The following is a 22,774-nucleotide window of genomic DNA, read 5'->3' as shown; positions in this document are numbered from 1 at the left end:
ATATATGGTTATATTATCAGCAAGAATACAATGGAAGGATAAACATTAACGGATGCCTAACATATGTAAGAATAGGAAACAGGTGTAGCTGTTTTTTAAAAAATAGCATTTTACACTTCTGTTCTCACCTTCCTCCATTCTGATCTTTAAATGCCATATATTGTTTCTCGCCACTGTTGGCTTTCAAGAAAAAGATCACGATGCTGAAAAATAAAGCCTTGACAATATTGCTATGTCTATATGAGAAACACTGCCAAAATCTCAAAAACTGCAAAGGGGGAAACTGGAAAAGAAAAAGCATGTGTTACTCTATTAACAAATGTCCAAATATTTTCTGGCGAAAGCTGGGGAAAGGAAGCCCCAGCTTCAAAATGAGGAGGACACAGTGACTGCATTCTCCCGAACCAGGGAGCCAACAAATTTCCTCCAAGTGTTGCAGGGAGCACTGCTTCCCATCCTTCCTGAGCCTTCCAGATGCCCCCGAGGGGGGAGTATAGAGAGAGGGAGGTGGAGAAGAGAGAGGCCTTGGGCACCATGCTTCCTAACCAAGGGATAGACGGGGATGTGGCGGTGAGCTGGCTCTCTGTGCTCCTGTGCTCTGCTCCCTGTCTCTCTGGTAGAAAGGAATTGATGTTGGCAAGCCCAGAGATTCGCAGCCTCAGGCTTGGACCGCTGGAAACTTTTGCAGTCCCTTGTATCAGGGCTCTCTGAGGGAAAGGGTTAGAGATAAGGAAGTAAGCAGGGGAGGGTCAGACGCGGTGCGGGGAAGCCAGCCACAGTGCCAGTCATCCGTCTGATGTCCTGGAAGGTGAAGGCAAGTACACTACTTCCCTGTCTTGGTTATTTTGCTCCAGCTTTTGGCCATTCAGAAAACAGCCAGAGAGTGTTCAGAGCAGCCACAGAACCAGGGTCTTGAGGACTGGTAATCGTTCAGAAACAGAGACTCTAAAGAAGGTATCACAAAGGGTGATTCCATCAGGCACCGATGCCCAGCCTACTCTGTGCAGGGCCCAGTGGTGAGAGCTCAGAGGGGAAACACAAAGGGTAACACTGACTTCTTTCCCTATCCTAACATCTGACTATGACCTGCTGATTCTGGAACTGTGAGTACCCCAAGCATTCCTGCTAGACTAACTGAGAAGAGGGGTGCCCGTCTAGAGGGAGGGCTTCTAGGATGGCCATTGTGCTAGTCGTGGGGGAAATGGTGGGCTGAGGAGACGTGGTTTGTGCCTGCCATGCTTCCCCTGCAGGCTTGCACTATTGATCAGGTCTCGCCACCTGCCCTCCCAATAGGACTTTGTTTTGGCCGGTCTCTCTGGCATGGTGCCTTATTTATTTGCAGAGTTGTTACTCTGGCCGATGAGAGCCAAGAAGCAGGCCAGGGTTTTGCCAGTCATGCTGAATCGGCCCTCCTTCCTCCTCACAACTTGCATTTTTACTGGGAGTCCCAAGTGTGGGGATGGGAAGAAGGGGGGCTTTCTGCTGACGGGTGAAGATTTTTCCCCCAAGCCAGGGCTTCTCACCTGCTTTGTAAGCCTCAGCCATGGAAAGCATTTTCGCTCTGAGTCCACAGCATAGCCCAGGCTGAAAATAATCTAGACCTGCATTGTTGACCGGCCAGGGAGAAGAGGCCAGGGGGAAGGGACCCCGGAGGACCACACTCTGTGTGCTCCCCTTTTCCTTTGTGCCAATATGTGTACCAGAGTGAAATAAGGATACCATCGCAGGCAGTTTGGGAGGGGAAAAGCTATCAGGGAATGCAGAAGGGGAAGGGACCGAGGGATCTCACACATCTTTCCATAATGCTGATGCTTGGATGCAATAGGTAGATGATAAAGGAGTGAGGGGCACACTGCGGTGCTTGGTCACAGTCACCCCTCCTCTCTCGTCTCCTGAGGTATGGGCCACAGTGCACGTACAAGCAGGAATTAGACTTGAACGAGCATAATTCAGTGCGTGTTGATGCTTATAAGATCTGCTCCTTCTGAGAACCTGAATTTGAGTCTAACAGAGTCCAGTTTACATATGTTTAATACTTGAAGTGATCTTTTCAACTTTAGACTTGACTTTCTTTTTTAAGAATTAGATGACAATCTGAACTGATAGTACACAATAACCTATGTGAAATTTACCAAATCCTTAACATACAGGCACACATGCCCAACCAACTATAAATAATATTGAGCACACTTCTGGTGTTAGAGTCAACCTCTTCTAATTTGGAAATTGGAAAAAAAAAAAAAAAAAAAAAAAGACCCAGGCATACCTAGCTAATGGGATAAACCTTTTCTCCCATCCTAGTTTTTGTTTGTTTTACTGAGAGAGAGAGAGAGAGAGAGAGAGAGAACAGAATCCCAAGCAGACTCCATACTTCGCACAGAGCTCAATGCGGGCTCAATCCTGTGACCCTGGGAAACTGAGCTGAGCCGAAATCAAGAGTTGGACGCTCAACCATCTGAGCCACCCAGGCGCCCTTCTTCCATCCTAGTTTTATGTCATTCATAGATTCTCTTCTGTCTCTCATGCCCGTCTGATTTGGAAGTCACATCTTTATTTTGAGGCTCTTATTCTAATTGTAGAGAGTTTAGGTTTTCCAAACTCAAGTTTTGTTATTCTAATTGTAGAGAGTTTAGCTGTTTGTAAACAGTTATCTCTTTATAATTGGTCAGATTTCATGTTTTAAATAGGTACTGATTACATGCAGTTCTCTACCTCAGGCTACCATATTTCCTAAGTGATTACTGCACAGATTCATACAACAGTTCTGTGTCTTCCTATGCTGGCTTTTTAATTTCTTACCTTAGCTATTTCTGGCTGCACAGGGCTGCCCTTACCTATTTTAAGAAAATAACTAAAAATTTAGGTTATGTACTACTCGAAAATATTTTCTCTTCTATCAAAAAGACATCGATTTTATGTATTTTTTTGCATTACTATCAAATGTAAGCCTTTACCTTATAAAGGTAAGCAGCTTCCCAGTACTTTATGGCTATATCATACCTACGGATAGAGCAAATAGAGTGCTCACCAAGAACATTTCAGCTTGAGAGGGATGGTAGGGCTTGGGGCTAAGCCATTAGGGTCGCAAGAGTCCTGTAGCCCTTTGGACTGCAGCATTCCCGAGGCAGAAGAGCAGCAAGCACAAAGAGTCTGAGGTGAAAACACTTACGTAACACCTGCTCTGTGCTGGACACTGCCCGAGTCACAAGAATGGACACGTAGAAAAGGGGTCAGCAGTCCTCACCCTGGTCTGTACTCTGCACACAGTTTCCCAAATATTGTTGGTGACTTGGTTATTTTTGTAGAAGCCTAAGCACTGTGTCATGCTGCTCACGTTTGCTGTCCATTCTTTCAAATTTGGGAAAGACAATTTTTCTTTAGAAATAACTTCTTGGGGTATGTCTAAGTGGTCAAAACATCTGCGCTTGGGTTTTTATACAACTGCTTTTCTAAATTTTTTTTAACATTTATTTATTTTTGAGAGACAGAGGGAGACAGAGCATGAGCAGAGGAGGGGGGAGAGAGAGAGAGAGAGAGAGAGAGAGAGAGAATATGAAACAGACTCCAGGCTCTGAGCTGTCAGCACAGAGCCCGATACAGGGCTCGAACCCACCAACTGTGAGATCATGACCTGAGCCGAAGTTGGACGCTCAACCGACTGAGCCACCCAGGCGCCCCTATACAAATGCTTTTCTAAGGATACCAATTTGGTAGCTGCATTCCTCAATTCTTTTTTTGTGTGTTATAGCTAGAAAAACTATGTGCAATATGGATATAATAAAGAAGCAGGGAAAATAGAATCATAGAATTGGTGAGACAGATGCTTGGAAATGATTTCCGTGAAGTTTTACTAGATTCATATGCTTCAGGCACTGGGAAGAGTAGCTTTAGTAAACATGTAGGGTATTGATGTCTGTCTCTAACTCAGAGGGATCTGCAACAGAGAAATGAGTTCATCAAGCGATGAAGTCAATACTGTAGCAGTTTCATGAAGAATTACAAAATATTCAGGACAATTCGTTTGTAGCCACAATATAATGCTAACAATTTTCAAGTGTAATGGGTATTGTACTCCTTAAATACATACTGTAGAATTTCAAATATATTAGCAGTGGTCTTTAGGTTAATAAAATCTTGTTGCAATGATACAAGGAGACTCTATTTTCCATCTAAGGAAGTTCCATGACAGAATCTCTTAGGATTTTTTTTTTTTTTGGTACAGGCTCAGCAGTGCTTGTCATGTGCTTATGAAAATGTAGAATAGTTTTGAGTCAGAATGATGACAGTGTAAAAAGGGTCAAGTCAATACTAATTTGATGTATGCATGATTGCCCACCACTTAACCAACAATTTGAGTTGACTAACTGATTCAATTTTGCATATTGTAATAACACTATTCCTTAGTGTTATTATAGGCAAGTACATTAAGATGTATTAAGGCAAATACATCTGCATTGTGTATTTAGATTTGGTAAAATTGGAGGATCCTAGAAACTGGTTTCAGGATACTTTTCTTTTGATTTAGGGAACTGTTTACACCTGAAGAGAATGGTAGCTTTTGTGAAGGACAAAGAAATAACTACATTACTCACCCCCCCCCCCCACACACACCCCTGAGATCCTTGAAACAAATACAGTTTAAGAAAAATTATCTTCCAAACAATTGAATCCTTGAGATGCTTCCACATCTTTTGTTTCTTTATTTGATTTCTCTGATACTTTCTAAGGACTACCAAATCATGTTAATATTTCCTTTTATATACTGCAAAATTGCCATGCCTATAATCAGTTGTTACTCTCTCCTTATTTGTCTTTCTCTCCAGGTTTAAGATCCTTTCCGGCATTAAGTCTGAGACTTAAGAAGAATCAATTAATTTTATGAGTTCCCTGTCCTTAAGAACTAGCAATAAGCATTGCATAAATGCTGTTTATTAGGAAGGGAATTTGGCATTAAGAAGGACTAATCCTGACAGAAAATGTAAAGCACTGAAATGAAAAAAAAAATGACAGATTGCTTAGATAATATGTTTACAGATTGTTTTTCCATATCACCACACAGTATTTCTAATTCAAATCTATTTTTGACAAGGTTTCAAATTACTTCTCCTGTAAGTTCATTTCGTATTTTTATAAAATAGATACTAGCCAGGCTTATTTTTTCTGCAGTAATATAAAGTCAGGCTGTTTGATGAAAAACACAGTTCGTTTACTTGCTGAGATCTAACCAATATGAGAAAAATTGCTATGAGAACATTTTTGAGTACAGAATGCCTTAAAAGTGCCTAAAAGTACTTGCATAGCCTTCACTGCAACGAATTCTACTAATATAAAATGAAAGCATACAACTGAGTCATGACCAGTTGAAATTCAATTTTTTCCATTATGGCAGAATTTACTATGGTAAATAAAGATGAGGAAATACTCATTTTTAGTGGGCAATAATAAAATTTATTTCACATTAGGAGAACTGCATATCAGTGAGAGGCGCTTTCTAGGAAGCAAGTTGAAATGCAACTTTAAAACAGTGTTCTAGTAGGTATAAGTAAGTCCAGAAATGCTTAATTTGGAAAGCATTTGACTGGAGGTTGTGAAAGGTCAACAAAAGAAAAAAAAAAAAAAATCTAGGACAAATCTTGTCCTCAGGTTTGTACTTGCAAATCCCAGTGAAGCCAATGGAAAGTTTACGGAGATATCTGAAAGGCACATTTGGCCTAGTTCAGAAGCTCTATTAAATTAGTATTTTAATACATTGTCCTAGTTAAGTCTTGTCTTTATGGTCCTTTTAACACTGCTTTAGCCAGGGTTCATCCATAGCTTACTCAGAAATCACAGAAATGAGGATAGGCTAACAGGATATTTGACCTTTTACTCAACTTCAAAGATACTTTGACTCCCTAGCCCCTCACATCCCAAAGACAAGAAAAGAGCCTATATGAAGAAATTCATAGGTCCAAGGCAAGCTTTGTGGTTTTGTAATGCTCACACAGTCGGAAGTATAAACAGATGTAAAATGTTTAATAATGATGGTTAGCTTGGAAGAATTTAGTCCCTGAAACGAAACTGTATATATAGCTGACAATATCTGATGTTACAACTCTTGTTATAAATTTTACTTTATAATATTGAGTATTTAAATGTCATTGTAACTATTCCCTTGTGATACAAGGAGGAAGTCAGGTAACAGGTAACCCCTAACTTCTTGTGATCTGCATTTACAGAGCCTCTGTTTTAGAAATTTTTTCAATGGTTATTTTTATTTATTTATTTATTTATTTATCTATTTATTTATTTATTTATTTATTTTGAGAGAGAAACAGAGCGTGAACAGGGGAGGGGCAGAGACAGAGGGAGACACAGAATCTCAAGAAGGCTCCAGGTCGTGAGCTGTCAACACAGAGCCCGACTCGGGGCTCGAACTCACAAACTGCAAGATCATGACCTGAGTCGAAGTCGGATGCTTAACCGACTGAGCCACCCAGGCACCCTAAGCCTCTATTTTGTCCTGGTGCTGCCTTAGTACATGGCAATGGACCTTGTCAATAGTACCAGATTTGGTTTCGGAAATGCAGGAGCAAAGCATCAGTTCATGACATTCTGGAGTCAGTTATCAAAGATTTGATTCCCTCAAAGAGGTGCATATTGATAAGCATTCACCGTCAGCCTTCAGACTTATCTTTGCAGATAGGACCAAGGAGGTTTCAGGGACATATCTGCTAAGAGAAGAGGGAGCCAGGTTGAGACAATCTCTGCTCAAAACCAAGCCTTGTCTTGAAAAGAAAATTTGGACCAGAGACTCTGGAGCCAGATGGACTGAGTTCATATCCCTGTTCTATCACTAGATCTGTGACCTCAGTTACTTTGCTTAACCTCTCTGGGCCTTAGTGACCTCATCCCTAAAAATATGGACACAGTAGCAGGACTTGGTGAGAATTTAAGAGTTCAAATATCTACAGTATTGTTTTTCTCCCTTCAGCTCTCAGTATTATTTTATATTAAGTACTCTCACTTGGATTTGTGTCTTAGTCCAGCTCCTCACCTCCCCATTGGAATAATGTAAGGGGACCTGGATGGGAGAAAGGATGTGTAGAGGCAGAAAGAGATGGGATAAGAAAAACAAAGACCTGTTTCAGTAAAAACTGTGAGCTCCCCTGCGCCTGTTACCTCTTGATAACTATCTAACATTATTTCACAAAAAGGAGAGAAAGGACTTCTTTCCACTATGTGGGCAGTGCCCAAACAGTATCCAGCCATTCACGTAAGAGTCAAGTGGGCCCCGGGGAACCTGCCAATGGAGGAGAGTGATGTTGGAGAAGGGGGAGGAAACCAGATGCTGCACTGCAAAAAAGCTTTCTGGTTCAGAGCCCTCTGGAGACACATCCAGGGGCAGGGTCTCCGCAACGTGGCCAAGAATTGGGGGGAAGATTTTAAGAAGTTGTCAGAAATGTATCAAATCACGAAACGTTTCTCGCCCATCTGTTACGCACCAGGCATTGTGCTGGAATTGGCGACACAAAGATGATGGTGACGTCAAGTTACTCAAGTTCCTGCCTGGATCATCCATGGACCCAGATTTTTAAGAGCTCAGAGGCAGCTCAGGCCCAGGCACTCTGCGACTGTACACGAGGGGACCCACGGTTGGGGACACCAAGGAAAGATGACTGTAGGCGTGAGCCCAGCAGACGGAGATTTCAGAGAGAGGGCGCTCTCCAAGGGCAAGAAAATGAACTTTTTGTTTCACATCTACACTTGCGCCCTTAACTAAGAGTCTCTGAAAATACCGATGGCACAAATTGAAGTCCTGCTTTAAAACCCAACCGATCAGTCACCTGTGACGTAGGCATCGAACTACTCCTAACATCACCGTTTCAAAAATGGCTTAATACTACCACTGACAGGAAACAACTCTTTCGCAAGAAGCGGGACTGCATTCCTGGGTGTCCGGGCGTACAGTCAAGTGGGACGTGAACAAAATTCGCAGAGCAGGGCCTGGAGGCCGCGCGCTGGGTGTGAACGCAGCACACGTGTCCGCCGTCCCCGCCTCCTCGCCCCGCCCCATCCATCCCGATCTTACAGGGTCCGCCAACGCTCGCGAGAGCCCTCTTGGCTTCCACGTTTGCCACGTTCCAAAGGACCCAGACAGCCTGGAAAGTCGAAGGCGGCTCGCGCTCACAGGCGGCTGCGACGCTCCAGAACAGCCCCAAGTCCGCAGGGGGCGGGGAAGCACGGCAGGGTCCCACCCTTTCGCAGAAGCCGTTGTGATTGGCTGGTACCCCCGTCACTCAGCCTCCCCGAGGCGGGGAGGAGGCGGGGCTCGGGCGGGAAGGGGCGTGACCGAGGTGGGCCTGTGAGCCGCGCGCTCTCGCCTGGGGAAGGAGTCACAGGTTCGGCGCACGCGAGTGCTGGGCGCGCGCAGCCGGCACGCGGGCGAAAGTCCTCGGAGGCGCGGCGGGCGGTGCCGAGACCCAGGCGCAGCTGCAGGAGCGGCGGCCCGCACCCGCTGCAGCGCCGGCCGCCGTCAGCGGCCCCCGCGCCTCTGGTGTCCCGGCCCACTGAGGGAGCCCCCCACCCCTCACCCGTTTCAGTAGTGCGCGCAATGGCCCCGCGCAAGAATGCCAAGGGCGGCGGCGGCAACAGCAGCAGCGGCAGCAGCAGCAGCAGCAGTGGCTCCGGCAGCGGCAGCCCGGGCGCAGGCACCAGCGGCGGCAGCAGTAGCAGCCCGGGGGCCCGGAGAGGTCAGAGGAGGCGTGCCGGGGAGGGCGAGTGGGGCCCCCTGGGAGGAGGGGCCCGGGCGGCGGGAGCTGCGGTTCCAGTTCCCCGGATCCCGCCGTGCATCTCCTCCATCCTCCCCGTCGCTCCTCCTTTTGGCGCGGGGCGGAGGCCGCGCCCGGTGGGCAGGCGGGCGAACCCGAGGGGCCGGGCGGAGCTGGGTCCGCGGCCTTGGGTTGGTCGCGCCGGGGAGCCCCTTCCCGGCTGACCCCTCACCTGCAGGGCGCCGCCGGGAGGGAGGTGATTGATCTGCTCTTGCTTGGCTTTGCGTGGAATGAAAGATGGGAGTGAGGGAGCCAGTCTACCTTTTTGCCTTGCACATTTTGGAGAGTTTGGACACGAGCCAAAGTCGGAGAAAATAAGTTCCTGCCAAACCAGCAGCTTTTAAGAGCAGCTCAAAGAATAATACTCCTGTGTGTGTGTGTGTGTGTGTGTGTGTGTGTGTAGGCGGGGGGTGGGGGGAGGGAGTGATTTGAATGTACTTGCAAATTATTTTCAATATTTTTGCCTTTATGTAGCTTTCTTAACATGCGTTGTAGTTGCCTTTAACGTATCGTAGAATACCGGGTGAACTTTGCTATTTTTTCACTTTGTCTTCTCTTTCTTTAAAAAAATATGTTGGGTATTCACCTTTTTTCCTCCATGTGCTTACCCAGCAAAGAGAACAGTGCAGATGTTTTAAATCTGTTTCATCTCATATTTCAGTGGTTCTCAGTTTCTTTTATACTTCCTTGACTCACTTAGGATTTTGAAACTGCAATACACATGTGTAGGACTGCGAGCAGATGACCGTTTTGAAATGATTTAGACTTTTTGTTTCTGAGGTCTACACATAATCGTCTCATACGTAAAGAAAATAAATCAGATGACTATAGTCATGCTTCAAAGAATTATTTTTTAAATAGCACTTACCACTTTGTGAAAGTATCTTATTTTCCTGTGTATTGTCTTCCTGTCTTACCGCCTCCTCTTGTTCATTCCTATTCCCAACTCCTAGAATAGTTCCGGACCGTAATAGATGCTCAATAAATATTTAATTAATGAGTGAATGAATAAATTTAAATGGTGAACGTAATGCAGTTAAAGTCATTGCACAAACTTAGACTCTAAAAGCTAATGCTTGTATTGTAAATGGAAAAAGATACGCACAATTTGAAGTTCAAAGAAAGCATATTAGGGGGACCTGGGTGGCTCCGTTGGTTGAGTCAGACTCTTGATTTTAGCTCAGGTCATGATCCCAGGGTTGTAGAAACTATTTAAGATTGTCTCCCTCTCCCTCTCTCAACCTCTCTCCTCTCTCTCTCTCTCTGCCTGTCTCCTTCTGCCTGTCCCCTGCTCCTGTGTGTGCTCTCTCTCTCTCTCTAAAATAAAAAAAATTAAAAAGAAAGCATATTAATTCACTTTTGACATAAGTTTGTGTTCCATTGTCACTTGTCCTTAAATGCCGGCCAGTGCTTAGATGGGCAGAAGAGTAGATGAACGGTCCCGGGTGGCTTTGGCTACCCATGAAAAAATTTCCAAATGAGAAGAGCCTAAACACCAAGCAGTAGCACTGATGAACAAGACTGTTAGTTGTTAATTGTTAATGTTCACTGTTGTCAGAAGTTTTCTGTAGCTGTTTACAAGCGAAGCACATCTTTGTTCCATTTTACCCTTCAGACTCATGGGTAGAGAGGGCTGATTGCATCTGAGGAAGTGACTGTAGATAGACTATTACTGGGTTAGAATTAGTACTGGGGAATGTATATTGTGTTCCCACCTCTACTGGTTCAATAACTGAACCAGTTTTATTTTTTTTTTTAATTTATTTATTTTGAGAGAGAGAGAGGGAGAGAGAGAGAGAATCCCAAGGAGGCTCTGCGCTGTCAGCACAGAGCCTGACGTGGGGCTCGAACTCACGAACCCTGAGATCCTGACCTGAGCTGAAACCAAGACGCTTAACCGACTGAGCCACCCAGGCACCCCACTGAGTGAGTTTTAACAGACAGATAATAAGTTTAGGAAATGTTACGACCTAAGTTAATATATTCTGACTTTCATATTCAAATATTTAAGAGCCAGCCCTGTTCATATTTGAGGCTATGTAGCCTTTTAAGCATTGTTCACACTGATTTCATAATTGTCATGGAAAGACCTGGTATGTAAAAAAGAATATGTAAAAGAGAAAAGTAACTATATTACAGAAACAAAACACAAAACATTTAAAAAGTTGATATTGGGGGTCTTGCATGTTATGTGAGGAGTATTCTTTTTCTGTAACCATATTTTGTAGTTAATACAGACTTCTGACTGTGGGCCAGGTAGAACCACTGGAGATGGAAACAAGGATTCTTTCAGCCTTAAGCAGTTATACTACAGTGTGAAAGTGTGATCCTGTTTATTGTTTGCTTACAGCAGGTTATACCTGAAACATTAAGCCCACTTCCTTTTTGTTGCCGTGTTTATTGAGTCACTGAGGTATAGCCGTGGATTCTCAAACTGTTCTCATCTGCTGGGGAAATCATAGAAGCTGAAGAAACTTTAGCAGTGGCATTACTGTAAAGCCCATTCAGTTCCCTTCTCTAACTTTATAGATGAGGAAATTAATTTCCATAAAAGTTGTATAATTCATTAAAGGTTGCGTGGGTCTTGGAAACCCAGCTAGTTAATGGAAGATCCAAGGCTAGAACTCAAGTTTTCTGTCATTCGTTCACTAGACCATGGTACTCGAATTGTGGGTCCTCTAATTTGGGAGATTTTATGGGAATTTTAGAGTTGAAATAGACCATCCATTTCCTTCTGCAGATCATCTCTTCCTTTCTGGCTGTGTCTGTGGCATACTACAATAGTTTATCTAATAAATGCTTTTTTTTCACATCACCAATTGAATTTGACTAAAATTGTATTTGAAATAGTTCATTTAAAATCTTAATTTGAGAAGGAGTACATGGGCTCAAATAGTAAGTTTTTGAGATGTTTTGCATTGACAGTCTCAAGTTGATGACATTGGTCACATTAAACATTGTTTCTTCAATTTTTGTATAAAAGTATGGGGGGAGGACTTCGAAACATGCACTTGAGGGAAAAAGTGATTCTCTGGCCTTCTCTCTTTCTTTGTGATCATTTTGTTGACAAGTGATGTTTAGGACATAGGGGTTTACAGAGCAGATTTTTAATTGACGAGTGACGTTTAGGACGTAGGGGGTTTATAGAGCAGATTTTATTGACAAGCAATGTTTAGGACGTAGGGGTCTATAGAGCAGAGTTTTTAAAGCAACTGTCTGCTTTTCAGACATCTTCGACTTAAATTGAAAACTAATAAAATGTCTAGTTTCATACAGAGCTCAATTTTACCTTTTCAGTTTTACTCTTTAAAATATAAAATAAACATGAGCAAAGTGGAGATACTACCTTTAACTGGCATATAAAAGTTTAACTTGCCAGTTGGGGCCAGGGGAAACCTATTTCAGATTTATTGATTGGAACATTTTTGGTTAGGAAGGATCACGATGACCTTTTGGGCTTAGTTTGTAGCTTACAGACACTGGTACCTGTAGTGTTTTTGTTTGGTTAGCTTTTCCTTTTTGAGGATCATTAAGTCTTTCCCTGTAGCTTCTTGTAACATGCTAGAGGGATGTAAACATCTGTTTGTCTAGTCGTGTCAGGCTAGTACATTACCCTTTACCGGTAGATGTCACTGTAGAATATGTTTTGCTCTTTCAGTTTGAAGTTTCAGATTATATAACACCGCTTAGTTTTTCATTTAGTCAGTTCTGTACATATTCAGAAGTATTGATGGACAGCAACTTAAAGACTAGTAGCCATTGAACTCAAGGTCTCTAACAGATTTTGAAATTCAGTAGTTAGAGTTGGCTGCTAGTGGCAGTATTTAGCTTATCTTAGAATTAAGTGCATTCGTGTATTATCTGTAAAATGTATGCATTCACAGATTCACTTGATGGATACTAATCATTTAGAAATTTGCTCTTTCTTCTTTCTTTCATTCTTTCTTTCGTTCTTTCTTTCTGTATCTCTTGGACTACTCAGTTAACATAGACACATTGCTGATTGCATTCTGGCTCCCTTGAATTCAGAGGCCTTCATGAAATTCCCTTTCTTTATCCAAATGTTATCAGTTAGGGCCAGTTGCTTAACCCTCCCTTAGTCATTCTGGGATGAAAAGATAGCAAGGCCGTAACTCTTCTCCTGCAAGAACTGGGTGCTAGTTTGTGTCCAGTTGCACAGCATTCTGTTCAGCCTGGTCAGATCATATGAAACCAAGTACTAAAAGATGTTCTGAGGGAATTCTTGAACACATTTTTAAAAGAACAAACATATTAACCTGTAGGAAGTAAAAGGAGAGAGGTCTATTTTAGTCTTCTTTAAAATCCCTTGTGGCAGAGAGATTACTAGAAAAGGAGAAGTTTTCATTTTCTGCTAATTAGCAACAAAGTAACTTGGTAAAAAGCTCAAGTGGTTTGTCTATCTTATTTTTAGTTAGTACAGAAGTTTAACCCCTGAGCTCGCTGATCCCAGTAGAATAAGTAACTTTTTTTTTTCTTTTTTCTCTAGAAAGGAATGTACGTTGGGAGTCTATTAACCTGGATTTATGTCCATTTAAGACCTGTATAGCTAGTCTCTCTCAGAATCTCTTATCTCCGTCTCTCCAGATGGGAAGAATTCTTCTCTCCTTTCATTTCATAGTTGTAAAAGCCCTCAAACCAATCTTCTGTGCCTTTGTGTTTCTCAGATACATTCATTAAAGTGTCTCTAGTGGTAAGGGTGGTCAATATAAGGCTGCAGAGCTAAGCAGGTCATTGCGTGCTTGCATTTTTTTATGATTGAAAAAGAAATCATTTTCTAATATGTTCTGTTAGCACATTTAAGTAGGATGGCTGTCCTAGCAATAGTGTTTATGCTGTGGCTTGGAGTATCACCTGACACATTGTTTTCTGTCTCTGAGGGTGAAAGTATGCTCTTTGCACAGCAACCTTCGACTTGCTGATTTACTCTCCAATCCCGTGGAGATGTGTTACATTCTTTTATTATACTGGAGCTCGGATACATTTTAGTCTTTTGACGCTACTCCAGCACACTGTTTTTTAATATGAAAATATGCAACTTTGTGTCTTAGAGACTTCTGCATCTCCTAAGTAGTTTGATTTCATTTTGTACTAAGTATCTTAGTACTAAGATCTTGTATCTTGTACTAAGTATCTTTTGTACTAAGATACAGAAAAAAAAGTTTTTAGTTAACTTCCCTTTAATAAAACTGGAATGTATTTAGAGCCCCTCTACAATTTACTCCAGTCTCTGGGGAAAAAGCATCAGTCACCTGTCGGGAGATATGGGGGTGCTTGGGTTCACTGTCATGTTTCAGTATCTGCTGCCGCAGTATCTGCTCAGCTCTCCCGCAGGAGTGTGAGTCTGTCTGGGTGGATTCGTGTCTGGTTCGGCCCCGGTCCTACAGTTCTGGCCATGTCTGCTACAAGACTCGATGTTCATTTCTTTGTTCTCTGTGTGTCAACTGTAGGCATATATTCTGGAGTCCCGTGCTTTAACCTTTCTCGTTCTTCTAGTAGTGCTGGGAGCCAAGATGGTATTTTCTTGTCATTCATTCATTACTTATTTATTTTTCTTAAATTTGATTCTCCTGCAGTGAGGGAGCTTCAGGCATTTGGTCTGCATTTTGTATTTGTTTTTCAGGGGTGTGTCTTAGTTACCTTTGGCTGATGTTATCTTTTACTGGGAAATCACTGAATGCAGTTTAGTTCTCATCAGATTGATGACACTTGAGGACACATTTGCTACACTTAAGCTGTTAGACTCAGGAAGTTTTGAATTTACTTGGTGAATAAATCTTTAAAAAAAATAGCGAATCAGAACTTTTGAAGGATTTGGGCTGGTCTTTGGCTCCCTGTGAGATCCAGGTGGCTTTGCCTAGTCATTCTGGCTGTAGTGGAACTGTCATCATCTGCCATAGATGCTCTCTGTGCTCTAAAGCAGATGGGGGTGGTGAGTCAAGTGGGGCTAGGGTGGTGGAGGAGGGGTGTCTAGTTAAAGCAGAGTGGAAAGCACTATTGCAGTACTTGGAGAAATGCCAGCACTTCTCTCCCACAAATGTGCCTGCACATTTAACCCAGTGACTCATTCTGTACGGAAGCCAGCCTTCATTTTAAAGTGAGAGAATATTGTTTGATAAATAACCAGTATGGTGTAAACTCGGTGTTGTTTTGATGTTATGCTTTCTCGCTTGTTTCTTAAGGGAAAAAAATGAATTTATTTGTTTATTTTGAGAGAGAGAAGGAGAGAGTGTGAGTGAGGGAGGGGCAGAGGGAGAAGGGAGAGAGAGAATCCCAAGCAGGGTTCCACACTGTCAGTGCAGAGCCCAACATAAGGCTCGAACTCACAAACCATGAGATCATGACCTGAGCTGCGATCAAGAGTCAGACGCTTGACTGAGCCACCTAGGTGCCCCTAACTTCTGTTTCTCGTTTATCATGTCACTGATATACATAATTCCCTCCCCTCCTCCTCATTTTTCACGCTGTCTTATATTTCACTTTTCCTGAAAACTTATACCGGAAAGCCCTTTGGCCTCAGGTTCACATGTAAATTTTATCTAGGAGCAGTTAATAAAAATCTGTGTTGTAAATATTTGTTGAAAGTGTATCTAACATGTAACTTCACTTTTCCATTCTTTGAATCAAGTTGCTTCGAATGATCGTCACTTACTGAGTTCTATAAATTAATTCATCCTTTTTGTCAGTGAGCCATCTCGCTAACTTCTAGAATTCACATATTTCTATGTACTGTTCTTTAAAACTCTCTCTCTGAAATATTGCATGTTTTAAGACCTATAAATAGGTATAAAGAGTAATGCAGTGGGATATATCCACTATCCAGGTGAAGAAATAAAATGTTACCAAGTTCTCGGTTTCTCCTCTCCTGTGTTATCCCTTCCCAGCCACTCTTACACATTTTGTGACAATTATTTTCCTGTATTTCTTTATAATGTATAATATATAGGCATGAAGATAAATGTGTAATATAAGGTCATGTTGGACATTATATACTATGCATCCATTTGTGTAGATATACCCATCGTTAAAAGCCGTACATAAAAACTGCTTAAGAAGTTGGGGCGCCTGGGTGGTGCAGTCGGTTAAGCGTCCGACTTCAGCCAGGTCACGATCTCGCGGTCCGTGAGTTCGAGCCCCGCGTCAGGCTCTGGGCTGATGGCTCAGAGCCTGAAGCCTGTTTCCGATTCTGTGTCTCCCTCTCTCTCTGCCCCTCCCCCGTTCATGCTCTGTCTCTCTCTGTCCCAAAAATAAATAAACGTTGAAAAAAAAAGTAAAAAAAAAGAAGTATATATACATGTGTATATATACACACACATATATAGCATGTACAAATGTAAATTTGTTTAGCACATGTGAAAAGTTTTGTGAATAGGCTCCTACTTGGCATACTAGATTGGCACCATTTGTTTGGAATTCTACCAAATCTGGCCCTTTGTTTCGTGTGTATAGCTCCTCCCCGTATGAATGTGCCGGTTTGTATTCAGCCATCCTGCTGTCAAAGACCACTTTCCTTCTTTTCTGTAGTTTTCTTTTTTCAGACACTACTGCTCTGAACATTCTTGTAGCTACCCATCCCCTTGTGTATATGTGTATATGTCTGAGTGTTTTTCTAGATTGGGATTTTTGGTCATAAAAATGAGTATATTAAACTCAACTAGCTCCTGCCATCTAAGTGGTAGTATCTGTTCACACTCCCACTCGCCGAGGATACAGTTCCTTTTTGCTGCAACCACGTTACCAACACTTGGTGAGGTTTAATATTTGTACGTTTAGTGGGTACGAAGTAGTTATTTTGCGGTTTTACTTTGTGCATTTACTTTGTGCAGTTATTTTGTGCATTTACTTGATCCACAGTGAGATTGCTCCAGAGAACGGCGATTTGTGTTTCCTTTTCTGTGAATTCCTGTTCATATAGTTTGTCTATTTTTCTGGTGTTTTGTTGGTATTGTTTTTCTTTGTTTTGTTTTGTATTTTTTATTTCGATTTGTAGAATTTCTTTTCTGTATCCCAAACCTTTTGATTACTTCTCCCAATCTGATTATTTGTCTTGTCATTTTCTATAGTATATTTTGTCAAACAGAATTTTAAGACTTTAATGTATTAAGAATATCATTTTTACTTTATGGTTTGTACCTTTGTGCTTTAAGACATCCTTTCTAACACAGGGATCATAAACATTCTCTTATTCTAAAAATGTCTTAAGTTTTGTCTTTTCACATTTAGATCTCTAAACTACCAAGTATAGATTTATTGTGTATGTTGTGAGGTAGAGGTCTGATTCAATATTTTTTAAAAAACGGATGATGAAAATTTTCTGCACCATCAGTTGAAGTGTCTTCTACGCTAATCTGCAGTATCCCGTTTTGTGTGTAAATCTGTGTGGCTCCGTTTTATTCCCAGTGTGTAGGAGCAGTACATCACTGAGCCACTCTGTAGTGTATCTGATCAGACACGTGCTCTGCCTCGTCTTTATACCATTGTCCTTGCTTTTTATTGGGACCTTTCTGTGACCGTGACAATACCTTTTAGCATCGGCTTATTAAGTAAGTTTCATGAGAAATGCTTCAGGATTTTGACTGGAATTGTATTGAATTTATAGCACAACTTGAGGCAGGGCGCCTGGGTAACTCAGTCAGTTAAGCGTCTGACTGCGGCTCAGATAATGATCTCGTGTTTCCTGGGTTCGAGCCCTGCATGGGGCTCTGTGCTGACAGCTCAGAGCCTGGAACCTACTTCAGATTCTGTCTCCCTCTTTCTCTGCCCCTCCCCTGCTCATGCTCTCTCTCTCTCTGTGTTTCTCTCAAAAATAAATAAACATTACAAAAATTTTTGAAAAAAAAACCAATTTGAGGCAAATATACATTTAGAATACCAGGTCTTTCTCTGCATGAACGTGGTATAATTTCCTATTTATTTAAGCCTTATAATTCATTTTTATAATCTTATCCAAAACTTATATACATCTTTACATTTAGCCTGGGTATTTCATATATTTTTATTTTTTAAACCAATATTTTATCGTCAAACCTTTAGATTGTGCACCCAAGTTACAAGAATTGTACAAGGACTCTACCACCTAGATTTTACAGTGCTTAGCATTTAATATATCTGCTTTACATTGTACTGATCAATTTATCTGTCTTTTTATGCTTTTCAGAGTAAGTGCTAGTCACCAGTACACCTCATCCTAAACGTTTACACGTGTCTGACATTAACTGGGGCTCAACATTTGTTTATGGGTTTTTTTCACCCCCTGAGGGAATGTTTGCCTATAGGGAATCACACAAATCTTAGTGTAGTATCCTCAAATGGTCTTTATAAATGTTTACATCTGCACGACCCAACCTGTTAAGACAGAATATGTCTGTCACCCCAGAAGATTCTCTCATGTCCCTTGCTAGCCACCACCTCTGCCTTCAGAGGCAATCATCACACTGTATTTTTTCACGAGAGGCGGGTGTTCTCTGTTCTAGAACTTTATTTTGTAAGTACTTTTTAAGTGTTCTTTGAGTCGGCACAGTTTAGAGGTTTACCCATGTTGCATGTCTGAGTATCTCGTTGTGTTTATTGCCAACTAGTCCATTGTGTGACCATAGCACAGCATGCTGACCTTTTCTTTCACTGGTGGACACCTGGGTTATTCCTAGTTTGGACTATTAGGAAGAGCATTCTGTGAATATGACAATATTGGAGGGTTTTTGGTTTTGTTTTTTGTGTTTTGTTTTCTAGTATGTCTTCATTTCTCAGAGTAAATACCTAGGAGAGGAATTACTGGGATTATAAGGTAGGTGTTTGTTGAGTTTTATAAAAAAAAGTGCCAGATTATTTTCCAGAGTGGTTGTACAATATATCTTGCACTCCCACCAACAGTGTGTGGGATTTCTGCTTGCTCTACATCTGCACCAGCATTTGGTGTTGTCAGTCTTCTTAATTTCAGCCATTCTGGTGGGTGTCAGTGGCTTCTCGTTGTCGTTTAAAATTGCTTTTTGCCGATTTCCCTGAGGACTGGTGACATCATGTACTTTCCCTTGTGCTCATTGGTCATCTACATTATCTTCTTTTGCAAAGTTTCCGTTTACCTCTTTTGCCTGTTTTTTTTCTTTTGCCTATTATCGCTTTTTTTAAAAATTTTTGTTATTGAGTCGTAATTTTTACATATTCTGGATAGAAGTTCTTTTCAGTTATATGTATTGCAAATCATTTCTCCCAGGCTGTAGCTTACCTTTTCCTTACTAGCATATTTTGAAAAGCAACTATTTTTATATTGATGTTTAGTTCTTAATGGGTTTTGCTTTCTGTATCTTACCTAAGAAACTTTTCTTATTTTCTTTTTCCTCTTTTTGCCTTTTTCTCCCTATTTGCAAGTTACAAAGCTATCCTGTTATATTTTCTTTTAGAAGTTTTGTAGTTTTAGTTTCAAGGTTCAGGTTTGTGATCCATTTCAGATAAATTTTGGATGAGTGTTATGTTTTTCCATTTGGATATTCAGTTGTGGCATCATTTGTTGAAAAGACTTTGCTTTCATCATTAGATCACTTTTGGTGCCTTGGTCAGAAAGCAAATGACAGTATAATTGTAGATCTGTCTCTGGGCACTCTATTCTGTCTTTTTGTTTTCTGTCTGTACCATGCCTTTATCACACACTCTTGATTAGTCTAGCTATATTGTAAGTCTTAAAATCAGGTAGTGTAGATCTTCCAACTTTGTTGTTCTGTATGAGCTGGCTCTGGATATGCTAGGTCCTTTGTATACCCATGTATATTTTAGAATCAACTGATCAATTTCTACAGACTAAAGCCTGCTACGGTTTGTAATTAGAATTCATGGGGGGTGCTCGGGTGGCTCAGTCGGTTAAGTGTCCGACTTCAGCTCAGGTCATGATCTCATGGCTTGTGGGTTCGAGCCTGGCGTTGGGTCTGTGCTGACAGCTCAGAGCCTGGAGCCTGCTTTGGATTCTGTGTCTCCCCTGCTCATGCTCTGTCTCTCTCTCTCTCTTTCTCTCTCTGTTTCTCAAAAATAAATTTAAAAAACTAAAAAAAAAAAAAAAAAAAAAAAAAAAAAAGAATTCATTGAACGTATAGACCCAGTTCAGTTGAAATGACATCTTAGTGATATTGAGTTTTCTAATCCCTGGCAGTGGAATAGATTCATTTATTGAGGCCTGTAATTTATTTCTGCTTTGTTTTGTAGCTTTTGGTGTTAAGATCTTACACATTTTTTGTTAAATATTTTTCTAAATATTTTATGCTTTTGATGCTTTTATATTGTATTTAAATTTTTTATTTTCCTGTTATTTCTTCCTAGCATATAGACATAGAACTTATATTTGTACCCATGTGACCTTGCAAAAATTCATTTATTTTATCAAAAAAGTGATTCCTTAGGATTTTTCTCTGTAAGTACCATGTCGTGTACGAATAGAGTTTTATATATTTTTTTCTAATCTGTGAATCTTTTATTTATTTTCTTGGCTGACTATGCTATCTAGGACCTACAATACAATGTTGAATAGAAATGATGTAGACATTCTGCCTTTGTTTATTATGATTTTAGTGGCAAAAGTGTTTGGCTTTTCACCATTAAGTATATAATATTATTTCTAGGTGTTTTACAGATGCTTTGTATTCGGTTGGGGTATTCCTTTGTATTTCTAGGCTGAGAATTTTGTCAAATAATTTTTCTCTAATCGAAATGATCCTATGGTTTTTTTTCCCTTATTGTTAATGTGGTAAATTATATTTATTGGTGTATTTATTTATTTAATTTAGTGAGAGAGAATGCAAGCAGGAGACAGGGGCCGAGGGAGAGAGAGAGAGAGAGAATCTCCATGCTCAGTGCAGAGCCTGATGCACAGCTTTATCTCATGACCCTGGGATCATGACTTGAGCCAAAATCAAATCAAGAGTGTGATGCTCAACCAACTGAGCCACCCAGGCGCCCCTTTATTGATGTTTTGAATGAGAAATCACCCTTGCATTCCTGGAATAAGCCTCACTTGGATGTGATATCTTGTGTATATTGTGCTTTCTTTGCTAATCTTCTGTTAACAGTCTTGTATCTGTGTTCATTGTGGTGTCTCTCCCAATTGGATGGGACTCCCCAAATATTGGGTCACCCCACAGGCTGGAAGCTTGTGGCACGGGTGGTGAAATGATTCACCCGAGGCAGAACAAGGAAGCAGCAAGCAGGCCAGCAAAGGAGAGACTGCAACATAGCAGTGGGTAGGGGCTGTATTTATTTCATTTTATTTTTTAAGTTTATTTATTTATTTGGGGGGGGAGGGGTTAAGAGCAGAGAGAGAAGGAGAGAGAATTCCAAGCAGGCTCCGTGCTGTCTGCTCAGAGCCAGACTTGGGGCTTGAACCCACAAACCATGAGATCATGACCTGAGCCGAGATCGAGAATCTGAGGCTTAGCTGACTGAGCCACCCAGGCGCCCTGGGTGGGAGCTGTATTTAAAGGGGGGAGGTGAGGAGTTATAGGGATGTATGGAATGTCTGGTAAGTAGTCCATTGGTTAGTAGGTAAGTAGTCCTGGTAAGTAGTCCATTGGTTAGTAGGGCCTGTGGATATTTTGAGGTGGGTCACCTAATGGGCCTGTCTGGTATTCTGCTCAGTGGTCGCTGCGGATCCTTTCCACATTCCATTGTTCAAGCCTGTTGCCTAAAAGTAGCCTCCACATTCATGAGGCATATGGGTTTATAGTTTCCTCCTGCCTTCTCTTCTCTCCTTCTCCTCCTTTCCCCTTTCTCCCTGCCTTCCCTGGCTTGCCCTCTTCCCCTTACTAGGAATTATGATTAGTACTAAATTTTCTCTGCATCAGTGGTTTAATATTTAATTTATAAAATGTATATAATTGTTCTTCTATATTTTAACTGGTAAATTATAGCAATAGACATTCTAGTTTAAAACCAGTCTTACATTTCAGTGAAAAATTCAGCCTTGTAATAATACATATTTTTCATATTATTGGATTCGTTTTGTTACTATATCCATAAATAGGGGTGCCTGGGTGGCTCAGTTGGTTAAGCATCTGACTCTTGATCTCAGCTCAGGTCTTGATTTCAGGGTCATGAGTTTAAGCCCCACATTGGCCTCCATGCTGGGCTTGAAGCCTACTTAAAAAAAAAATCTGTATCTGTATCTGTGTATCTATATATCTATATTTATATCTATATCTATGTCTATGTCTATGTCTATATCTATATCTATGTCTATGTCTATGTCTATGTCTATATCTATATCTATATCTATATCTATGTCTATGTCTATGTCTATATCTATATCTATATCTATATCTATATCTATATCTATATATAGGTTTATCTATAAATAAAATTGACCTGTAATTTCCTTTGTTGGTGATGTTGTCCGGGTTATTCTACCACATAAATGAATTTAGGAGTATTTCCTCTTCTTCTGTTCTTTGGAATATTCTTTGGAATTTCTTTGGAATTTCTTCTATTCTTTGGAATAGTCTTAGGGGATTAGTAGAGCTCATTTGAACTTGTTTGTCATTTACCCACAATTAGAGACGGTATGGGGTAGGTTTCACTTTTTAAATGTTTGACCATTTTAGTTTCTGTTTCTTGAGTCAGATTGGCTAGGGTACATTTTGTTTCTTCTTAGACATATTACCTTTATTAAAAAGTTTTCTGTCTGAGTTTTCAAACTTAGGGCATCAAATTGTTTATGGTTTTAGCTTTACCTTGTAAACAGAATACCGCTATTGCGTGCCTGCTATTACTTTGCAGTGAAATAAAGTTATTTAGAAAGGTCACTAAATATTAACTGTCTGTAAATTCGAGTTACTTTTTAGACAGAATTTTTTCTGAGCTTATTAAAGTGAAAAGTCTTTATAAAATAAACGGGATACTCTAATACCTGTGAGAAGGTAAACCATTTGGTACTGGTAATTTGGTTGGATTGACTTGCTCTGGTGCCCATT

At 41.0% G+C, this 22,774-nt stretch overlaps 1 protein-coding gene across 3 annotated transcripts in view; it reads left to right on the top strand.

Moving 5' to 3' along the window:
* Nucleotides 1–8,155: 8,155 nt before the first annotated feature.
* Nucleotides 8,156–22,774, top strand: part of ASPH (aspartate beta-hydroxylase) — a 222,555-nt gene continuing 207,936 nt past the window's right edge. For 2 of the 3 annotated variants that reach the window (XM_043601138.1, XM_043601137.1), the window contains exon 1: nt 8,156–8,732. In XM_043601138.1, coding sequence (XP_043457073.1) covers nt 8,594–8,732 — 139 coding nt within the window. In that variant the 5' untranslated portion in view covers nt 8,156–8,593. The remainder of the gene's footprint in view (nt 8,733–22,774) is intronic. The other variant, XM_043601139.1, reaches the window with a different exon arrangement.

This window comes from Prionailurus bengalensis, chromosome F2 (assembly GCF_016509475.1).
Source record: "Prionailurus bengalensis isolate Pbe53 chromosome F2, Fcat_Pben_1.1_paternal_pri, whole genome shotgun sequence".
In the NCBI taxonomy this organism is placed as follows: Eukaryota; Metazoa; Chordata; class Mammalia; order Carnivora; family Felidae; genus Prionailurus; species Prionailurus bengalensis.
Note: the sequence above shows the minus strand (reverse complement) of the source record. Positions and strands in the feature narration are given on the sequence as shown.